Source organism: Platalea leucorodia, assembly GCF_965183815.1.
Source record: "Platalea leucorodia genome assembly, chromosome: 2".
Classification (NCBI taxonomy): domain Eukaryota; kingdom Metazoa; phylum Chordata; class Aves; order Pelecaniformes; family Threskiornithidae; genus Platalea; species Platalea leucorodia.
Genome location: NC_138824.1, coordinates 94,854,076 through 94,873,609, shown reverse-complemented (window position 1 = coordinate 94,873,609; position 19,534 = coordinate 94,854,076). Strand labels below are relative to the sequence as shown.

At 40.7% G+C, this 19,534-nt stretch overlaps 1 protein-coding gene across 1 annotated transcript in view; it reads left to right on the top strand.

The window, feature by feature from the left end:
- The window catches only part of LOC309586812 (amine oxidase [flavin-containing] B-like), a 60,234-nt gene extending 41,098 nt beyond the window's left edge, over positions 1-19,136 (top strand). Inside the window, exons 6-15 of the mRNA XM_082304341.1 lie at positions 1,037-1,178; positions 2,482-2,631; positions 3,284-3,443; positions 4,877-4,973; positions 5,801-5,854; positions 10,066-10,123; positions 11,117-11,214; positions 12,283-12,394; positions 14,051-14,113; positions 14,525-19,136. Coding sequence (XP_082160467.1) covers positions 1,037-1,178; positions 2,482-2,631; positions 3,284-3,443; positions 4,877-4,973; positions 5,801-5,854; positions 10,066-10,123; positions 11,117-11,214; positions 12,283-12,394; positions 14,051-14,113; positions 14,525-14,680 — 1,090 coding nt within the window. The 3' untranslated portion in view covers positions 14,681-19,136. The remainder of the gene's footprint in view (positions 1-1,036; positions 1,179-2,481; positions 2,632-3,283; positions 3,444-4,876; positions 4,974-5,800; positions 5,855-10,065; positions 10,124-11,116; positions 11,215-12,282; positions 12,395-14,050; positions 14,114-14,524) is intronic.
- Positions 19,137-19,534: the final 398 nt, after the last annotated feature.

Below are 19,534 nucleotides of genomic sequence, written 5' to 3'. Positions count from 1 at the left end.
ATCAACTTTTTACTTCAGTGGGACTTTGCATTTTTAGAAAGGATCGAAGATGTGTTTTTTCTGTGTAGTTCTACAGCTGTTTGAAATAGTATGTTTGAGTTACGCTTTTCGCTTCTTTTTTCTTTTTTTTTTTCCCGTTTTTTAAAGTTTGAAGACTGGAAAAAGAAAGAAGCAACTAAAAGTGGATTCTGTACTGGTTTTGGAAGTTATTGATTGCCTGATGCCTGGCATATGAAATACCTGTAGAATCTCAGTCCCTGTCAATCACAATGCAGTTAAGCTGAGCATCTCCTGGTTCTGTCCATGTCCCTTTAAACTCCTCGTCAAAGTGAGGGCAGAGGAGGTGTTTACTTTTAACAGCAGGAATGTTTCCCTGAGCCTTAATTAACTCTGTCTTAGTGCACCCCAAAATCTTGTACAGGTTTATACAGTAATTTTCAGTAGAGCTGTTACGAAAGCACCAACTGGAGGACATAAAGCAGTGATCCTTTTTCAGACACAGGCCACTTTTCTACTTCTGTGTTCATCACCACTGGCCACCAGACCACTGTTTAAAATACTGAGTTGAGCAACCAAAAGTATCCTTTACCTTTTCTTGCCAGATTTTTGCATTAATGTGCTGTCTCTTCACTATGGCTTCCTACTTACATTTCTTTCCTTGGTGTGTTCCAGCTGCAGCACCCTTCCTGAGCACAGCAGAGGAGCAGACAGTGAGGGGATGCTGACTAATCCAGAGAGCTTAGATAATTAGCTTAGACGAGATCCCTAACTTTTTTATGACAAATGTTGAATAATCCTTATGCTGTGTGCTTGAGGGACAGGCATTCAGCACGAATACAGCAGGGCATGATTAACATTTTTTTGAAAAATGTTGCATAAAAGGAATTTATATTGTTTCCTACTTCAAATGAAATTAAGGAATCCTTTGCTCTCTGTGAAAGAAGAGGTTGTCAAAGATAGTCTGTCTCCTACTAAAAAGCAAGATTGTCACCCTTCTTCAGTTTTTGAATTAACTCACTTTTTGTCTGTGTTGCAGTGCTGCCAAGAGTTTTGCAACTCTGTTTGTGAATGTGGATGTCACTTCTGAACCCCACGAGGTCTCTGCCCTTTGGTTTTTGTGGTACGTGAAGCAGTGTGGGGGGACAGCAAGGATATTCTCAACAACCAATGGAGGGCAGGTACTGTCAGCCATCACCTTCTGCGGCTTGTGTCAGGCCCTGTTTTAACTTCACTTTTTTTGCTTGTTTCTTTTAGTTCAGAGGGCCAACTGAGACATCAATGATTTTGAGCCAGTAGCACATTGATAACTAGTTTTATTCATTTACACATTAATCTGGATCTTGCAAAACAAATGTTGAAGGCTATTCTTGTGCTGAAGGCATTGGCCCAGAGATAGTAGATTTGTATCAGTTCCTGGTTCTGGCTTCATTTTGGGCTCTGGTTAGAACACGTACTTTGCTTTTACACTTTAAAAAAAGAAAGTATTACTCCTGCCTATTTTTGTCACAAGGCTGAAGCAAGCCTTACCACTTCGGAAGCACTTAATCGGGATGGCAATGCACGAGTGTGTAGTGTGCTCCAAATTAATACTGAAAATGTAGCCCAGAACTGGGTTCCTAAAGACACTAGCTCCCAGGATTAAAACTGTTAAGATTTTAAAATCAGTCTGAAGAAAACGAACACCCCTGCTTCAATATGGCATTGTTCTGAAATGTTTGAAATCTGGTGTATTAGTGCTGCTGCTGCATTTCAAGAAAGTAAAGATTCTGTTAATGGTCTTACACTTGAGAAATGCAAATTTTACTAATTATATTAGAAATAATTCTATTTTAGCAATGCATATTATTTAATCATAAATAACTAATAATACAAAGAATACATTACAACTTGTTAAAATGCATAAATATGCATAGATAACCAATAATTATAGATAATTTAACTGTATGTACATTGCATAAAATATTATTTGAATTCTGTGTTATGTTAGAGATGTTTTGAGTTTGAGTTAGGTTAGATTACATGCTGCAGGATACATTTTTGGTGTGAGCTACGTCACTTCTTTATATCTTGTTATTTATGAAGATCAGGGTTCCTACTTCTGATGCACAGACCTCTGCAGGGATAAGAGTGAGCTCAGAAAGGTTTAAAAGTTTAAGCGCTTTTTAGAAGTCTTGCTGATTCACACAGGTCTGTGGAATCCATTTGGAGACCACATGAGAAGGCATTTTCTCATGAGGTTACTGATACTTCTAATTTTGGCTGGTGGTAAAATACTGGGAGTGTTTGAGAGGTTCACTGAAAGAGAAAGGAACATGAATACGTTTTCCAAGTGAGACTGCTGAAATTCCCTAAAAAGGTTTGATAACAACGGAAGAACGGGCTTTGTTTTGAATGCCAAGCAAAACGTTTGTTGTGATACATGCTTCGCATGCATTGGTCTGCTGATTCTGCTTTGCCACGTTCTTGTTTTCTGTGTTTCAGGAGAGGAAGTTTGTTGGGGGCTCTGGCCAGATCAGTGAGAAAATAATGGAGCGCCTGGGAGGCCGGGTGAAGCTGAGGAAGCCAGTTATCCGCATTGACCAGTCGGGTGAAAGTGTCATAGTGGAAACCTTAGATCATGAATTATATGAGGTAATGAAACATTTAAGCAACTGTTTGTGCTGGGATGGCTAGAAAACCTTTAGGTTTTCCTTTCTGACTTCTCAAAACTCCTGTACAAAACTGTAGCAGAGGTTAAAGTGACTATGACAGAAAGTCACACTTTCTCATTGTCCCTGAGTAATAGCAATGATAGAGCTTTAAAGTGATGCCTGGAAAGCAAAGTATATATTCAAACTCTTCCTTCACTAGCATCTCTTCTTAGTATTCAGTTACTTTCTGAGTGAAAGGATAGTTGTAAGGTGAATACAAAAATGTAGCTTAGTAATAAACTTTCTGTGAAAAACATTTCAGGCCTTGCTTCCAAGTTGTAACAGAGGAATCCAGATGGAAGGGAGACCGATGGACTCTTGTAACACTGAAAATCTTTCCACTGGCTTTTTTTCAAGCACTGGGGAAAGAGCAGCTGCCCATCATTGGAACAGATGGCTGTTTATATAATGCTTGTTTGTTGTTTAACCACTAGGATTTTGTGAGGGTTTTGCAATTCTTATGCTAAATGCCAAAATTCCTTCAGAAGATACACCCTGCAGCCTCCCCAGATGTCTGCCAAGATCATTAGAGCAATATACGTAGGATGAAGTAGTGAAGAATGTATTTGGCTTATGTATAATTTCTTTTCCAGGGCAAATATGTGATCAGTGCCATTCCCCCAGCTCTTGGTTTGAAGATTCATTTCAACCCACCTTTGCCACCAATGAGAAACCAGCTCATCAACCGAATCCCCATGGGCACAGTCATCAAGTGCATTGTGTACTATAAGGAAACTTTCTGGAGAAAGAAGGGTATTACATTTTAATTGAAGGGAATAGTAGTTACAGAGAGAGGGAAGAAAGTACATGGTAACTGAGCAGACTTTGTGTTTAGAGGATGCTGGACCTTAGAAGGAGACTTTGTACACTTTTATGCCATTTTTGCCTTTCCCTGTTTGAGATACTTGAGAGATCAGTTGGGAAGAGAGGGTGGATGGGAGAACAAAAAAGAGGAAGTAGGCATGAAGGGAGAACTCAAGTCTGTTGCTTATTGCCTTGGTGGTTCTTTGTTGTCCTCTCCTTTTCCTTCAGTGGCACCCGGGTATGAGATAAATCTCTCCCACTTGTACAGTAATCTAAAGGTACAACTGATATGTGATGGGGAGAGGTTTCATCCCATTAGTTATCAGCCTGCGAAAACTCTGCCTTATGGATGCACTGGGCAGGATTAATTTAAGGTGTCTTCACAGAGACGTCCCCAGCTGGGCTGGCTATCCTGCACTCCCTTTACACGCTGAATACTTCCATCGTGATTCCTCAGATCTCTTTTAGAACTTACTGAATCTAAGACAATCTGCAATGTAATAGCACCCATTTCTCTTCACTGGTTATAAAGAGTCCGCATCTGTGTTTGTCTACAAATGTCATCCACCCTTCATCTCTGTGAATGATTTTAAGAGTTCTGGATCCTGGCTTATTCTGGCTATTTGGTTTGGGATGGATTGACAAGAAGTGACTCCCATTTCCTGGTAGAACCCATAGTTTGCATACTGTGCTTTGCTAACACTGTTGTTTTTCTTTTAAGGAGAATTTATTTTCTTCAAACTCTTCTTTCAAGAACAGTTGTGTTTTCAAAACAGTGTACAAATGTCTCCTTCTATGTGTGACATAAATGTCATATACGGAAACAATTGTGCTGGAGGCACTTGAACATCTTCAGTATCTGAGAGTAATCTGTTTCTGTGCAATTAATAATTTCCTTGCTAACCAGGTTGTGGAATAATTTATTTTTCTGTCATGAATTCAACGATAGGAGATTCCTTTATTGACTTTCTGTTTTAAAGATGCTTGAAAAGTATTGTTAATTGTCAGCACATCTCAGATCTGAATTTTCTCTTCTAGAGATGATCTAGCACTTCTCTGAGCCAAAGGAACACTACACTGCTAGGGAGCTGTGCGCTAATCTTTGTCAATTGATGAGGGTCACTTTACTTGATTTTTTTGTTCTTCTTTCCTTCGTTTTCATATCTCTCTACATTAGAATCATAGAATCAGAGAATGACAGAGATTGGGAGGGACATCTGGATGTCATCTAGTCCAGTGCCTTGCTCAAAGCAGGATGAATTTAGATCAGGTTGTTCAGGGCTTTTTCCAGTCAAGTTATGAGTATTTCACAACTTCTTGGAAGGTTGTTCCTGCGTTTGGATACATGGATCCTAACTTCTTTTCCACTTTGTGCTTACCAGGGTATTGTGGTACCATGATCATTGAAGATGAAGATGCTCCAATTGGTTTAACACTTGACGATACTAAGCCTGATGGCAGCTTTCCTGCCATAATAGGGTAAGAGACAAAGAAGGTGTCTAGTTAATGCCTTTTTATTTTGCCTTAGAGGCAACAATTGAAACAGAAAACCTGCTACTTTTCAAGGGAAATACTTTAAAATAGTCAAAGAGTTGAGTTTCTCAGTGTGTGGTGATTATGTTCCATGAACTTTACTTTCAGAAAAATTCTCCCTACGATTTAATTGCTAATTTTAAAAAATCAAATTCTATTTTTCTTCTCTTTTTCTCACTGTTATCTTTTGCCTTTTTGTGTGGCAAAATACAAAATTTGAGATGAGGAAAGGAAGGAGAAGAAAAAAGGGAGTGATTGCAGAAATGTAAAGTTTTCTCCAAATATTTTGCCTCTCCCAAATCTTCCAGTTCTTTAAATGAAAATTTGTAAATTTGTTTTCTAGAATTATATTTTGTTTTATTCTGTTGTGTTTTTTTGTTTTGTTTTGTTTTGTTTTGTTTTTAAACAGCCAGAGAGTATGATCACTCTTAGGAAGTTTATTTAACAATAACTTCCAGCTCAATCCCAGGCTTCACGTCTTGTTGTTATATGCCTGCATGCACTGGTGTATAAAATTAAGGTCATTGGGAAACAGCTCATACAAATATTCTAACCTGAATCTCAGAGTGGTTCCTTCCACAGAGAGTCCTGCAAGCAGCAGGCATAGCATATAACGTTATGCAGAGAGGTGAAATGGGTATTTTGGATAGAGACCCAAAAGCTAACGCTATGAATCACAAGCATTTCATCATAAGGTATTGGCATTTTAAATAATGCAGGAAATGTAGTAACATGATGGAAGTAAATTGTTTGTGGTCTTCCTTTTTTTACAGCTTTATTCTTGCTCGGAAGTGTAGAAGACTGACAGGTCTCACAAAAGAAGAAAGGTAAGTATTGGAGATCTGCATGGAATCTGAGTCAAACTTTTGTTATAAATGACCAGAGCAGGAAAAAAATGCCCTGATTTGAAGGAAGTTGTCTGTAACTTTGCAACAGTAGGAGGACATGTCACTTTAAGAAAGAAGATCACTTATTTGTTTTTGAATGAAGACCCCACATAATTCCCACAAACAGGCAGCAGATGTGGTAGCTAGCCCCTGCCCTTTGGACACTCTCAAGTCCTGGTTCTCATTTTCCAGCAGGGCTGCTCTGCTTATGTGACTCTGGCAAAAGAACTGCTCTAAGGTGCTGACCATGAAAGTACTGTGGATATTCTGCTGCCCTCGCTGGAAGGCATCCAGGGCCAGCCTCATCCCTCTGCACTGCTACCCCTCTGGCTTCTTGCAAGTGCGCTGAGCTCTCTGAAAGCACAGGTTTGGCCCCTGTGCTTGATTTTTTTTCTAATCACCCTGGAGGGTCCTTTCAGTGTCTGTAACTTAGGGTAACCTTGGGGCTGCTGTAGCTGCCATGAACGAGACCTCCACATCATGAAGGGGTCAAAAAGCTGCCTCCAGCTCTCTACCCTCAGTTGTGGGAAAAAATGCCCTTCAGGCACAGATTAAGGTCTTTTTTACTGTCTTGTTGAAACAAATCTCTTCATACAGTAGTGCTCTTTTGTTTATTACTAAAATAGAAATAACAAAGTAATGAGTTTTTTCCATCACACTGATTCACAGTATCTGATCAAATTAAAGCTACCAAGTAGAGAGTGTGGACGTGAGGAGAGCCTTATTTTGGCATGGAGAAAATACATTTGTTTTTAAAGGAGCACTGTGTCCAAGTAAACATTTTTACAGTAACAGCTAGTCTAACTAAAGAAGATGTAGTCATCCCAGATTAGCTTTGCGGGTAGTCTAGTAGTCTGTGGATAATGGGTCTAAATGGGGCTGTTAATGTCCCAGTCTTTTCAAATGACAGCCTGGTACCACAGAGCACTTTTAGTTTTGGCGGGAATGGATAAGGCAGCCTTTTCCTCAGCATTCAGGCTTTGAGATAGACCCCCAGCAGGTGACTGACGATAAAAGTAGTGTAGGTATTCTGAAATCCAGTGTGCCTAGCATTTTAAGCCATCATAAACACCAAATGGTGTCTTATGCTGTGTGTCAATACACTAGATACAACTGAGCATTTGCAGTATTTGAGAACAGCTTCTCTTTCTGTGAAATGAAGGGCTGTCCTGGCTGTTTGCAAAGCACCATGAAGGAAAGGTTGCTTTTCCCTGGGTGTTAAAAGCATTAGCACAATTATCTGACTCTGCCGCTGCCTATGGCCAAGGTTTAAACAAGGGATTTTGAACTTTTTTTATTTTGAGGAATAAACCTTAGACTAGGAAGGACTTTGCTTTGGTAAAGAATGGTTATGAAATATGATTGGGTTGGTATATGATAGAGATACCCTTGGGCAGGGGTGCCTATGGTTTCTAAAGTCTTGGTCACACTCAGCCAAGGCAGGAACCTGCTGGGCTGCATTGCAGCTCCTCTGCTGCACATGAGCACAAGTCTCCTTCCAGTGGAAACTGGGGTCCAGGAGAAGGCAAAGCACAAACCTGGGCCTTGTCCCAGTGTATGCTCAGGGTGCAACCACTTTGTGTCCTTTACATGGGGGCTATGGTGTTTGCAGGGAGGGATCTCTTCTCAGGACAGACTTCTTGTGGCACCCTACAGAGGATGCATCTTGCTGAGATGCTGTGCTCGCCTATCAACACAAGCTGGGCTCTCCCTTTATTGTGTTGATGACAGAGTAAGGTTTTTGGTAATCCTTGGGTATGAAGAGTAGGATGTAGAGTCCATGGCAGCTGTCCTACATCATGGCTGGGAACAGCGGTTGTGGGAGGGTATGGAAGCCATTTTACAGCCGAAGCCAGACTGAAGGGAGTAAAACTCACTTCTGCCTTCCAGCTGGTCTTCCCAGGCCAGGTGCCAATGAGTAATTACAGTGGTTAGATTGTGCCCTACCTTTCACAGCTGTGCAAAAAAGGTGATGGCATCACACACAGCTGTGGAATAGCAGACCAGGGAGAAGAGCTGAGCGTCTGCATGTGCACTTCTTCCACACCGGGCACAGTGTAACTCTCAACAAGACTCTACCTAGGTAGCTCCAGGCATAACATTCCTCTTATTTAGTGCTGGTGGCAATTTCACAGCTGAGTTCAAAGCCAGAAAATAAGGATTTTACTCACTGCATATTCCATATGTTCCGTGCTAGCATTAGCCATAAATCCATAAAAAGTATTTATTTAAACTGTTATAGGACAAAAAGTGCAGATGTTGCAGAGAAGCCAGTGCATCTGGAAGGATTGTTCTTATTAGGGGGAATGTCCTCAGTGATAGGTTACTGTTGGTACAATTCAATCCTTTAGAAACTGCATTTCTGTGGGTTTTTTTCCTGTCAAATAATACCTTATTATTGATGAATAATTCATTCCAAGATCGAAATTTCTTGAGTCTGAAGACGCCCTTGATCTGAAGCTTAATATTTTCTTTTGCACAGCTATCTTAAACTAACTTTTATCTGTATTTGCAATGTAGTTAGCAAACAGCATTGAACTTGCACCTTCTTGGAGTCCTGCAGTTGGCCATTCCTGAGAATCCCTACCAGCCTCTGGTATGCCATTTCCAGGCTCCCTGAAGTGTCAAGTGCAAGTCGTGTGGAAAAGGGGCAGAGCACAGGCAGATGTAGAGGGGTCCTTCTCATCCCTGTCATGGTGCTGGGAAGAGCAGAAGCAGATGGGTCCCAAGGTGATAACTCACTTTCCTGTGGAGCCCTGTGGTGTTACTGACCTGCCCTGAAAGCAGGAGCCAGCGGACATTTGTGAGAGGTGGTGGGCAGACCTCAGCAGAGGCTTTGCTGGATCGTGCTGTTAAAATGGCTTTACTCTGTTCAGACACTGGGTGGGTGCTGGTGGTCTGCAGGGCACAGTGGTCACTTCACTTAGGGAGAGACGGAGAGATGGAGGAAATGATCCCTTTTGTTATGGCTGTTGCTGGATTCATGTCACCCCTTGACTGCAGAGGGATGTTCATATATAGGTCCCGCAGCTCTCTGAGCCCTCCTGGCCAGTCACTGTGTCACCATGCATTTCTGCTTCTGGAGCAGGCTGACCCTTGTCCTCCGCCCTGGGGCACAAGGAAGGGGCTGCTTCCTTCCCCTCTGCTGCTGCTGGGCTTGACATCTGCCAGCAGCAAAATCACCCTAGAGCCATGGCTCTTCCTGGACGGTAGCAGCCTTCACTTTCCTGCTCAAGCCCCAACCTGCACAGGAGGACACCTTCTTCAAGGCCCTTCAGGTCTTCCTGTTTTTTTTTCTCCCCATCGCCTTTCTGTAGCGTTCTTTGAGTTCAGCTGCTCATGGGTATAGCTGGGCTCCTGTATCGCTGGGTTGCTTCATACAGCAGTATAGATACGGTTTCCTCATGTGCTTATATAGCTGCAAGTGTAGCCCATACAGTTACACAGCTGGAACTGTTGTATTTCTGTGCCCAGCATGGCTTTCTGTGGAGCACAAGGTTTGCTTCCAGAAGTAAACATCTTTCCAGTGTTGTGTTTATAACAATTTTTCATAATCGTTAACTACTATTTCATCTTGATCTTGTGTTTGGGAATTGGTGCAGTGCGGCTAACAGTAAACAGTAAGACCCAAAAGCTTATAGGAACAAACTTAATTGCACTTGGGGTTTGCTACAGAATGAAGTATATTCAGGGATTTATAGACTCATAAACTAAAACGGGAGGAAATTTTATAGATAGGGAAATAAAGTACTGATTCCCGGAGAGCCTCAGGCTATCAATACCTGCATCTTTGTAGGAACAAACCAGAAGTTATACTATGTGCCAAGACAATTTAAAAGTGCAACACCTTACTACTTTCTTTTCCTGACAGCCTAGAGAACCTTTGGATAATAGATGAATTTGGGCTGCTAGAGGTATCTTAAGGGAACAGCTTGCATATCTGCTGGTAAAACCGGCACTTATGCAGCAGAGGAGTTTGAGTGAGTTATTTCTAGTGATCCAGAGTCTGAGCAATTAGGATAGATCCCAAACAGCTGTAACCTCAAGTTCAAGCAAATACTAATACTGGTTCTCTTGAAATTAGGACATATGAGAGATGGTTTGTTTTCTTTTTCCTTACACAGAAGTCTTCTGTTGCTTTTCTCTTGCAGGAAGACGAGGCTGTGTGAGCTCTACGCAAAAGTTCTGGGATCAGAGGAAGCTTTACATGTAAGCACAAAATCTAAACCACGGTGTCTCTTGTCAACTTGTTGAGCTGGGGAAGGGCAGAATGAAACCGGAATGCAGCAGTGCTCCAGCGCAGTGCTGCGTAGCGTTTTGGAAAAGGTACCTGCCACCGAAGCGCTTGCTGCCCTCTGTAGAGGAGTGGAGAGAAGATTATGGCAAGTCTTGGTTGTGTTTGACAGTGAGGATAAGAATGAGCTTATGAAACAGTTAAAAGGCACATATGTTCTTGTCCAGCTTCATGGGTGGCATTCACAGTGCTTACCGCTATACATCTCAACTGTTTTCAGATGTGACAGGCTTGCCTTTTCCTCTCAGTCTATGTTGAGCATAATGTTTCTTCTCTCTTACTAGTTGCTAAGATCCATTGCTGCACATGTTTTTCTTTTTGCCTTTCCCTTGCCATCTCTTCCCTGTAATGGTAAATAACTGATAGGATTTGTGTGATCTCACACTTAGTTTAAGTGATCAACACCCTTTATTCTTTAAGGGCAATTTTACGTGAGTTAAAAAGTTGTAGACAGCAGTCTCGAGATTACATCATTTTAAACTCAACAATATTGTACGCAGAACCATGCAAGTGCCATACTTTGCATTTTTAACGGTATATATTTGTATGCAATGTACATATTACAAGTAGTAGACCTGTGTACACCAGAGGTTAATTTTGCTGTACGTGGCTCAAAGCATAAATTTGTGCTCAAAGCATAAATTTACATTGACAGGTTAAGAGGATTAGGTTCTACAGTGGCCGGATTAGCTAGGGTTTTTTTTCTAAAAATAGCTAGCAGTGTCTAAAATTAAGGCTTATTGTGTTGGATCCATGCTGCATTAAGAGACTTGTTAAATGTGCTTGTCTTGTCAGATGTTGACATGCAACAAATCATAAGCTATTCTTCTCTGCTGTCTCCTCAGTTCTTTTATCAGCTTCCTCGGGACTTTGTCCTTTCCTTGAGTGAATTAATCTCTGTTTTACAGCCAGTGCATTATGAAGAGAAGAACTGGTGTGAAGAGCAGTATTCTGGGGGCTGCTACACAGCTTACTTCCCACCAGGCATAATGACTCAGTATGGAAGGTACAGTGTCTATTTATAGTGGGCTTCGGAGTAGTAAGATAAGAGCAAGTTAATAAATATCCTCAGAAAGGGTCATAAATCCTCTGTCACTGTTCACTTTATACCTTTAAGATCACTGGGGAATATTTTAAACAGATATTATAACCTTCGACTTGTCTCAGCTGGGCTTTATGATGGATGAGTACAGTATCATTAGGGGTTTTTATTCACTTCTGTTATTCGGTGAATACAGCTGACCAGATTCTTGGAAGGGAGTTGGGAAGTTTTCACAATGTTTACAAAACTGGCATTGGGTATTTGGAATTGGTGTTACCATTTCTGGCACATCTTTAGCTGTTTTTTTGTAAATACTGGCAGAGAGTTGATTCCTGCCAACACTGACAGTAATGAGTGATTTCTTTGGACTGTTCCTTTCCTTTTAGCAGTCAAGGCTTAATATAGTAATCAGTGTGCCATTGTATACAGTCCTTTCTGACATAAGCTTGTGCATGAAAATAAGATTTACCGAGAAGAAAAAGGCTTGCTGGTCACACCAGTGATTGGATTCAGATACATAGTTTTTAATGTGGTGGCATAGCCCTACTTTTGAAGTTAAAGTTTTCACAATTTAAACAGAACTTAGAGCAATAAAGCAGTTGTAATGAAGAGCCTATGGAGGCCTTAGTATTTAAAGTAATTTTAATGATAATTATTGCAAATCCTTTTTTATTTTTTTATTTGCTTGTTACTTTAGATATCATGGGGATGTACTTCAGAATGCTGCACTGTGCTAGTAATGCCTAGGTATTTATGACACTGGCTAAAATAATGAGATAGAATAAGTCTCATCTCAAACTAATTGTCCTCTACACCTACGAGCAGTGTAAACATTTAGAAAATATGAACACTGGTGCATTTACTGTAAGAAATGAAATGCAATGCAGACTCCCCCTCCAGCTCAACTCACCCAAAGTTACTATCTTTAAGTGCTTGCTGTTATTTAAAACACTTCTATTCTAATATTAACCCAGGGATTTCAGTTATCTTTCCTGATAGGGCTGATGTGACTTACTGTTTGTCCCCTTCCAGGATTATTCGGCAGCCTGTTGGCAGGATCTATTTTGCTGGCACAGAGACAGCCACAGAGTGGAGCGGATACATGGAGGGGGCTGTACAGGCTGGAGAAAGAGCAGCCAGAGAGGTACAGACACAAGCCCAAAACAGGGGGCACTGTCAAATATCCTATGGAAAATGAAAGATTTTCTGTTTGGAGGTGAAACAGGAACTGAGTGTTGACAGCTTCAAGTGTTCTGAAATCTTGGTGCAAATCCCTGCAAAGGGGATAGACTTCAAAAGGGACGAAGGTTTTGCACTTAGATTTGGAATGCTTAGGAAGGTCTCTGGCTATTTCATCAAACTCTTCTCTGTTTCCAGGAATTAAATCTTTTCTTCTTTAACAGAAATCCCAAATTCTCACCTAGTCATTTTTTCTCCCAAATGGGCACTTTGTTAGTCATCGCACTGAGAGATCATGGCCATTAGCCTGACTAGGAACAGCTCACTTCTGCAGCTCTGCACACCAAGCTAGTCCCTTCCTCAACTGTTTCCAACAATACCATTGACACAGTGATAGACCATCGAGACAGCCTTACATAAAGTCATTAAACAAGGACTTAAATATTTTGCTTCTGAGAAAATGCCAATTCCTCAAGTATTTTCAGGAATATTACAGTTTGTGGAGCAGCAAAAGAAATTTTGTCTTTGTTTCATGAGGTGAAGGGAACCTTGTGGCTCAAAACTACAGTCATGGAACAGAAGTTGGCCTGGAAGGGATCTGGAGAGTTCGTCTAGCCCATACCCCTGCCCCAGAAGACAGGGATCAATTTTCCCTAAACTGTCCCATTTGTGAAGGATATACCTAACCTGTTCCTGAAAACCTCCAGAGGTAGTGCTTCATGACCTCTCTAATGTAAAGACATTACAGCAGAACCTCCGTAGGCCTCAGCAGAGAAGTTGGCAAGTGAGTTGCCTGGTAAAAATTTTTATGTTTTCCTTTCCTCATTTACTTGTGAAAGGAAAATATGTTAAAAATCTAGTGCAAGGGTGTTTCTCGCTCTCTTGTATTGAAAAGTCGATGGGGTCCATGAATCTTGTCTAGAACAAAAGCCTATTGTAAAAGATGGCAATTCTTAAATGTACAAGTGCCTGGAATAGGAAAAATATTAATATCACCACCTCTGTTTTATTGTACTGTAGAAGTTGTTAATCTTGCTGTCTTTCATGACTATCATTTCAGATAATCTTTGGTATCCTGCTGATGTCTGGTATCTTTGATACTTTGAATGGTTACTTTTCCATTGTGAAGGTTTTCTTTTTAGGCTTGCTTTTCTGTGTCTGAAAGTGGTGGTCCGTCATCACTCACAGGATTCTGTTCCTCTTCCTACATCATGGTAAAATTTGCAAAGCAAGCTACTCCTGGCTATATAGCTCGCCCTTGCAGTAGCTGGTTTATGCATGCCTCACTTTGCCATGAGTGTATACTTAACTCTTAGTTATATTCATATTACCTTGTTCCCATGGGACTAGTCAAGTCCCGATATCTCGCATGGACTAAGCATAGAGAGGTTTTTCTGTTACTGTTTCTATTTTCCTCTAGGAGGAGTGTCTTATTTAATATCAGGCCTCCCCAGAAATAAGTTGTACAAACGTTGAGTTTTCTTTTAAAATTTGAATATACAGCAATTTATGTGCTCAATTGTTATCTTCATCATGCCATTTTAAAACAAAAATTGAAGGCAGCTCCTTTTCCCTTTCAAAGAATGAATGGTACTTACTAGAGAATGTTATTTATTTTCAGATACTGTTTGCTATGAGGAAAATCCCAGACAGTGAAATTTGGAAGCCAGAACCTGAATCAATTGTAAGTCTTTCTGTAGGTTAAATGGATTATTTTTTTCCCCAGTCTTGCTGATGCGATAAAATTTTGTTGGCTGTTTTTAAGTTCACTAAATCAAAGCCACAATAAACTTTCCCTTACTCACTAAAACTGCCCTTCCCTAAACAGGAACACGATAGAAACTCAGAGAGGGCACCCATCTGACAGCTCTGTAACGCGGGATCAGAAAGAACTCCACTTTTTAACTGGGCTGTGAATCCTTTCTATGTGTCTCTTCTTCATCCCTTTAACTGAGCAGAAAATTTTGATACGCTGTACTTTTTGATAACATGAACTGCTTCAACCCAGTTCTGTTTCTCCCGCAAGAATCTCTTGATTTACATCCTGCCACTCACAGTGGAGATGTTGTGTTGATAATGGATGCTTTTCCCACAGGATGTTCCAGCTTTGCCCATCACTACAACCTTCTGGGAGAGGAACTTGCCATCTGTGCCAGGACTGCTAAAGCTGATTGGATTTTCCACTTTCTTCACCTCTGTGGCTGCGGCTGGGCTATTTGCCTACAAAAAGGGACTTCTAGTTCAAAACTGAAAAAGGTGCCAATGCAAAGTCTCACACTTGAGCAGTTTTCTTTTCTTTTTTTTTTGAGTTTTTTTTTTGGCATGTGCTTCCTTGCTACCAAAATCAGATCAAGACTGGGGAAGAGGAGAAAACAGTAGAGAGAAGAGGCTGGAGGGGAGGGATAATCGAAGGGGATCCGTATTGAAACAGAACTCCTTGAATCCAGGCCTACTTCTAGCAGTAACCCTTTGGTTGTTGAATTTCTAGGATACCCTGCCAAGCGTTATCACCTTGAGGTTTTTATCCAGATCTCAGAACAGAAGTGACAAAATACCTCTATAAAGCCTGTTCTGGTGAGATTTCCAGTTGTTTTTACACTTACGTCTGAACCAGACCCTGAACTCCCAAGTCTGCACAGGCACTTCCATCTCTAGTTGTAAACAAAGGATTTCTGCCGTCCTGTGCGGTAGACTGAGAAAAGAAATCCATAGCTTAAAGAATAATTAACTAGTTCCTGCAAATTGCTGGTAAGGATCTTTTTAGTGTTCTTATTTTTCACTCAGATGTCCAGAGCCCAGGCAGCACCTAAGGGACAAGTCAGGCTAAATGTATCCATCCGAACTATGCAAGTGTGGCCGTAGGTTGTTGGCATTTCCTACAGTGAGTTAAAGGACAATGTTTTTACTGCCTTTGGCAATGTGGTTGAATTTCAGGCTCCCCAGCTGTGTTCACACTGCCTGGAATGGCAGAACTCATGTGTCCCAGTCAAGTCCGTCCCTGTGCGGGATCAGATCTCTTCTGCCTAGAAAACTGGCAGGCTCCAGACTATAGCTGTTGTGTACAGCAGTATGGCAGATCAGGCTGTTGGACCTGTGTGTGACCGGGGAACCTTGTGCTAATGTACAGACAAAGCCTTTTGAAACTTTTTCACCCCATCTGACATCTCTTTGCCTCCAAGGTCCTCTTTTAGCTCCCTAAGTTGCTGCAAGACAGCAAGAGAACGAATTAACCTCTGCCTACCCCAGGAAGTTGTAAAGCCGTCCATAAAAAACTCTTTTACGTATTTTTTTCTTATCTCCTTCCTTTCTTTCATCTACTTAAATTTATACATAGAACACCTTGAGGCTGTCTCTTGCCTGGTAGGGCACAATGGGCTTGAAAATGTAGCATTAGCATTAAAAAAGTAAAACAAACCAACAAAAACCCCCAACTTAACTGCCCCTCAACACTTGCTTCATGCTGAACACAGCTTAGCTGATTCAGAGCTTCAGTCTCTCCTAACAACCATATTGATGGGATTAGCACTTCCACTTCTGCCTGCTGTGCTGTGTTGTACTGACTGTGCACTTTTGGTAACTAATCAAGGATCTAAATGATAGAGAGATCAAAGAGAACCATGGATAGGATAGTCACATGCAAGTGCTTCTGCCCTCCCTAGCTTGGTACCTTTGAAACAATGTAAAATAAAAAAAGAAAAAAAAGAAGAAAAGAAAAAGAACCCAAAAACCACAACCACCAAATCCTTAGCGGTCTGCCTGTCAACACGACGGTACGTTGTTCTAGGTGTTTCTGCTGTTTTACGTCTGCACAACACAAAGCAGGAAGACACACCTATAACTGAGAACAAGATTTGGTGCACATGAAGTTTGAGATGTCTGGAATTTTTCTGAGCCTGTTTGCTGCACTTCTCCCTTCAACCAGTGCCGATTTATATGTAAAAAGTTACCTTGCAGTAAAAAGCCATGGAGGGAAGTACAATAATATATTCATCAACTTGTGTGAGCAGACGATAGACGAGTTGTATCACCAGTCTCAGGCAGACTTTTTGGGCTGGCATCTGATCTTGCTTGCGCAGAGTAGTACTTCGTTCTCCAAATAGTCCCATGGCAATCCACTGAACTACTTGTAAAGCTGTAATATTTGTGAGCAGCGCATCGGTTTCTGGCCCTTAGGTTTCATTCTTTTTAACTTGATGTGCCAGTTAAAAATCTTCTTGTAGCAGCAGCTTGGATTTTATCACAAATGAATATCCTCATAACAGCCTTTTAAAATGCATAGGGGAACTTTTCAGACATAAAGATCTTTTAAGTCAGAAGAACAGTGCAGCAGTGTACATATGGCCTTTCTCATTGTATCACATAGAGCACTAATTGGCTGGGACATTTGCCTAGCACAGAGTGCTTCTACGTGGCTTCTCTCTGTGTGATTTACTGACTAAATGAATTAGGAACTGAAAGCTGAATGGGAACTGTGTAAGTTCAGAGCTTTTGCAACTCAGACAATTCTCAGGCCAGAAATAAATATAGGAACCTAAATTTGCGAAGACATTTTTAAAGTCTTGGCCCAATATTTGTCAGTGCTAGACGATGTTATACTTCACATATAAAGAACTGCTGCTTTTGCAGATGATTTCTCTGCCAAAACCATTTGGAATTCAAGTCCTGCTTCTGCCCTAGAAATACTCTGCAGGTCTCTAAAGGGGAGCAGATCCATGAGACTAATGAGGATAAATTGGTTTTATACACATCCAAAATTTGTATCTCTCTTCTTTGCTCCTGAATGTGGCAGAGGTTTTTCCCAGTCTAACAAGGAAATGTTGTGTGCCACGGGCAGAAAATCCAAGGAAAAACAGTAGTTAGGTATAGTTAGAACTGAACTGAATCATAACCAAAGCTTTTCATGAGATTGGTCAATTTAAAAAAAAAAAAAAAAGTGTATATAAGCCTTACTTACTCTTAGTTTCAAAGTGAAACTAAAATGGAAAAAAAAAACCAACCCACAAAGCATTTCTCATGTTATTCTGCCACAACTAAAAGTAGGTGTGACTTGAAATCTCAAATTAAATTTGGATCCCCTGAGATTTCTAGCCAAATCTGATGGAGCTGGGAGGTCTGAATTGCAATATCTGTATTAGCACTCAAAAGTCTCTTGTCTTCTTCCTTCCGGACTGCCAAGGCATTAGGAATGCTCTCTTTGTCTTTACGGCTGTGTCTTGCTACGATTACACTGTGGAGCTTAGCACCACTATGGGATGAAAAAGGATTTGCTGCTGTTTTCTCGACATCTTCCACATAAAAGGAATATGTGGCACTTTGTGTATGTGGATGCCAGTGTGATGAGAAAATTGGCAAATGTAGGTAGAGAATCAAGTTGCTTCCCCATGGGTAGAGGGAACTGTTAGCACTGGCTTACATTTTTAAAATTCCTTCATGCTAACCCTTCAAAGAGAGGAATGAAGTCTGGTTTAATGGGTAACCAGTCATGCTATATTCTTAATTTATTAACATGCTTGATGAGAAATCTGCTATCATGAAAGTTCCAGCAGTTTACCAGCTTCATAAAATGTATTATAGGAACAACCATGGAAATAATTGTATTTGTCTCTTATGAACTGATTTGTGTTATCATGCATATTTTGTAAGGCTCTTAAGAGTTTGCAAAAAAAAAAAAAAAAAAAGAGGTTTACTCGCTTGTACACTGCTCTGATAGCAACTGTGTATTGCAAAGGATGTCGGGTCATGGCATGAAAATCTGTGTTAACCGAAGTACTTGAAAGCTAATTGTATAAACTACTCGAGAATAAGAAGGACGTGAGCAATCTGAGGCAGCCCCTTGTCTTTCCTTTAACTAGTGCATTTTTTTCCTCAGTGCAGATCTTGATTCCAAATAGCACATCTGCTGTCAATACAACAAAGACATTAATCACAATTAAGTATATGTCTGAGCATTGTCCATCACTGGAACCCAGGGCCTGGAGGAGAAGCTAGGGACTTCTATTAAAATAATCTTCCTCGCTGGGGCTATTGTTTTGCTGAGGTAGACTTTACAGAAGTGCAGAAATTTTAAGTTTTGGTTGGTTTTTTTTTTGTTTGTTTGTTTGTTTGTTTTTTTTTTGAGACATGAGTTCTATGATTCTATGAAAGAAAAATATTTTTGAGGAAGAAGGAATTGTATGACCCCCAAAAGTACTTGGACGCAAAAGGGAGCCAGGATTAAATGACAACAGATCTGCCACTGCTCTCAGGCAAGAAGCGAACCCACTTAAATCGCAGATTACAAATGCTCACAAATAAACCTGACCTGTGTTTAAATGGACTAACATTCCCTCTGCCATCTCCACCACCTTAAGATCACCTTGATCTTACAATCTGTTCTTCAACAGAGATAAAAACGAGATGGCCAAAGCAGTCTTGCTTTCAAAGTATCTACAGTCAAATCGTTTAGGCGTTGTCATAGACTGCCGCTTATAGCGTGTCTCCTGTGGTCATGTACAGGTCAGTGTTCAGTGATGCCTGCCTCTGTGTTTTGGAAAAAAAGAGTGACTTCACTTTGCAGGAATATATATGCTGTGTGTGTGATGAATTTGTGCCTTTTATAACTGTAGCATTTTCTCAAGTGCCTCTGTGGTGACTGTCTCCCTTGGTTTCCTTCTTAAGTTCCCTTTTCAATAGGCTCTGCAGATATTTTTATCTGACAGCTGTGAACTTTTTTTAACCATAATTAGAATCAATAAATATTGTCATGTCACATTTACTGTTTGAGGCTTTTCTTTTGTGGAAGCCCCTTTTCACTTGGTTGTGATGGTGAGCATTACTCAGTAACAAAACATTTTGCATTTCATACTGAAGCCAGCGAGGTATCTTCAGCTTTTCTCAGTAAAGAAAGCTCTGTAAAGAAGAAGGATAAAAAAACCCAAACCAACCCCAAAAAAGCCCAAAAAAACCCCAAACCTCCCAAAAAACAAACACCAGAAAAATAGAACCACATCTGGCAAAAATTCTTCCTAACATATAGATGGCCAACTGTCTTACACTTAAGAATTAGTTTTTATTGCTGTAGGTGGATTTGGAGTGTCCCCATCATGAACGCACCTCTCTCACAGCA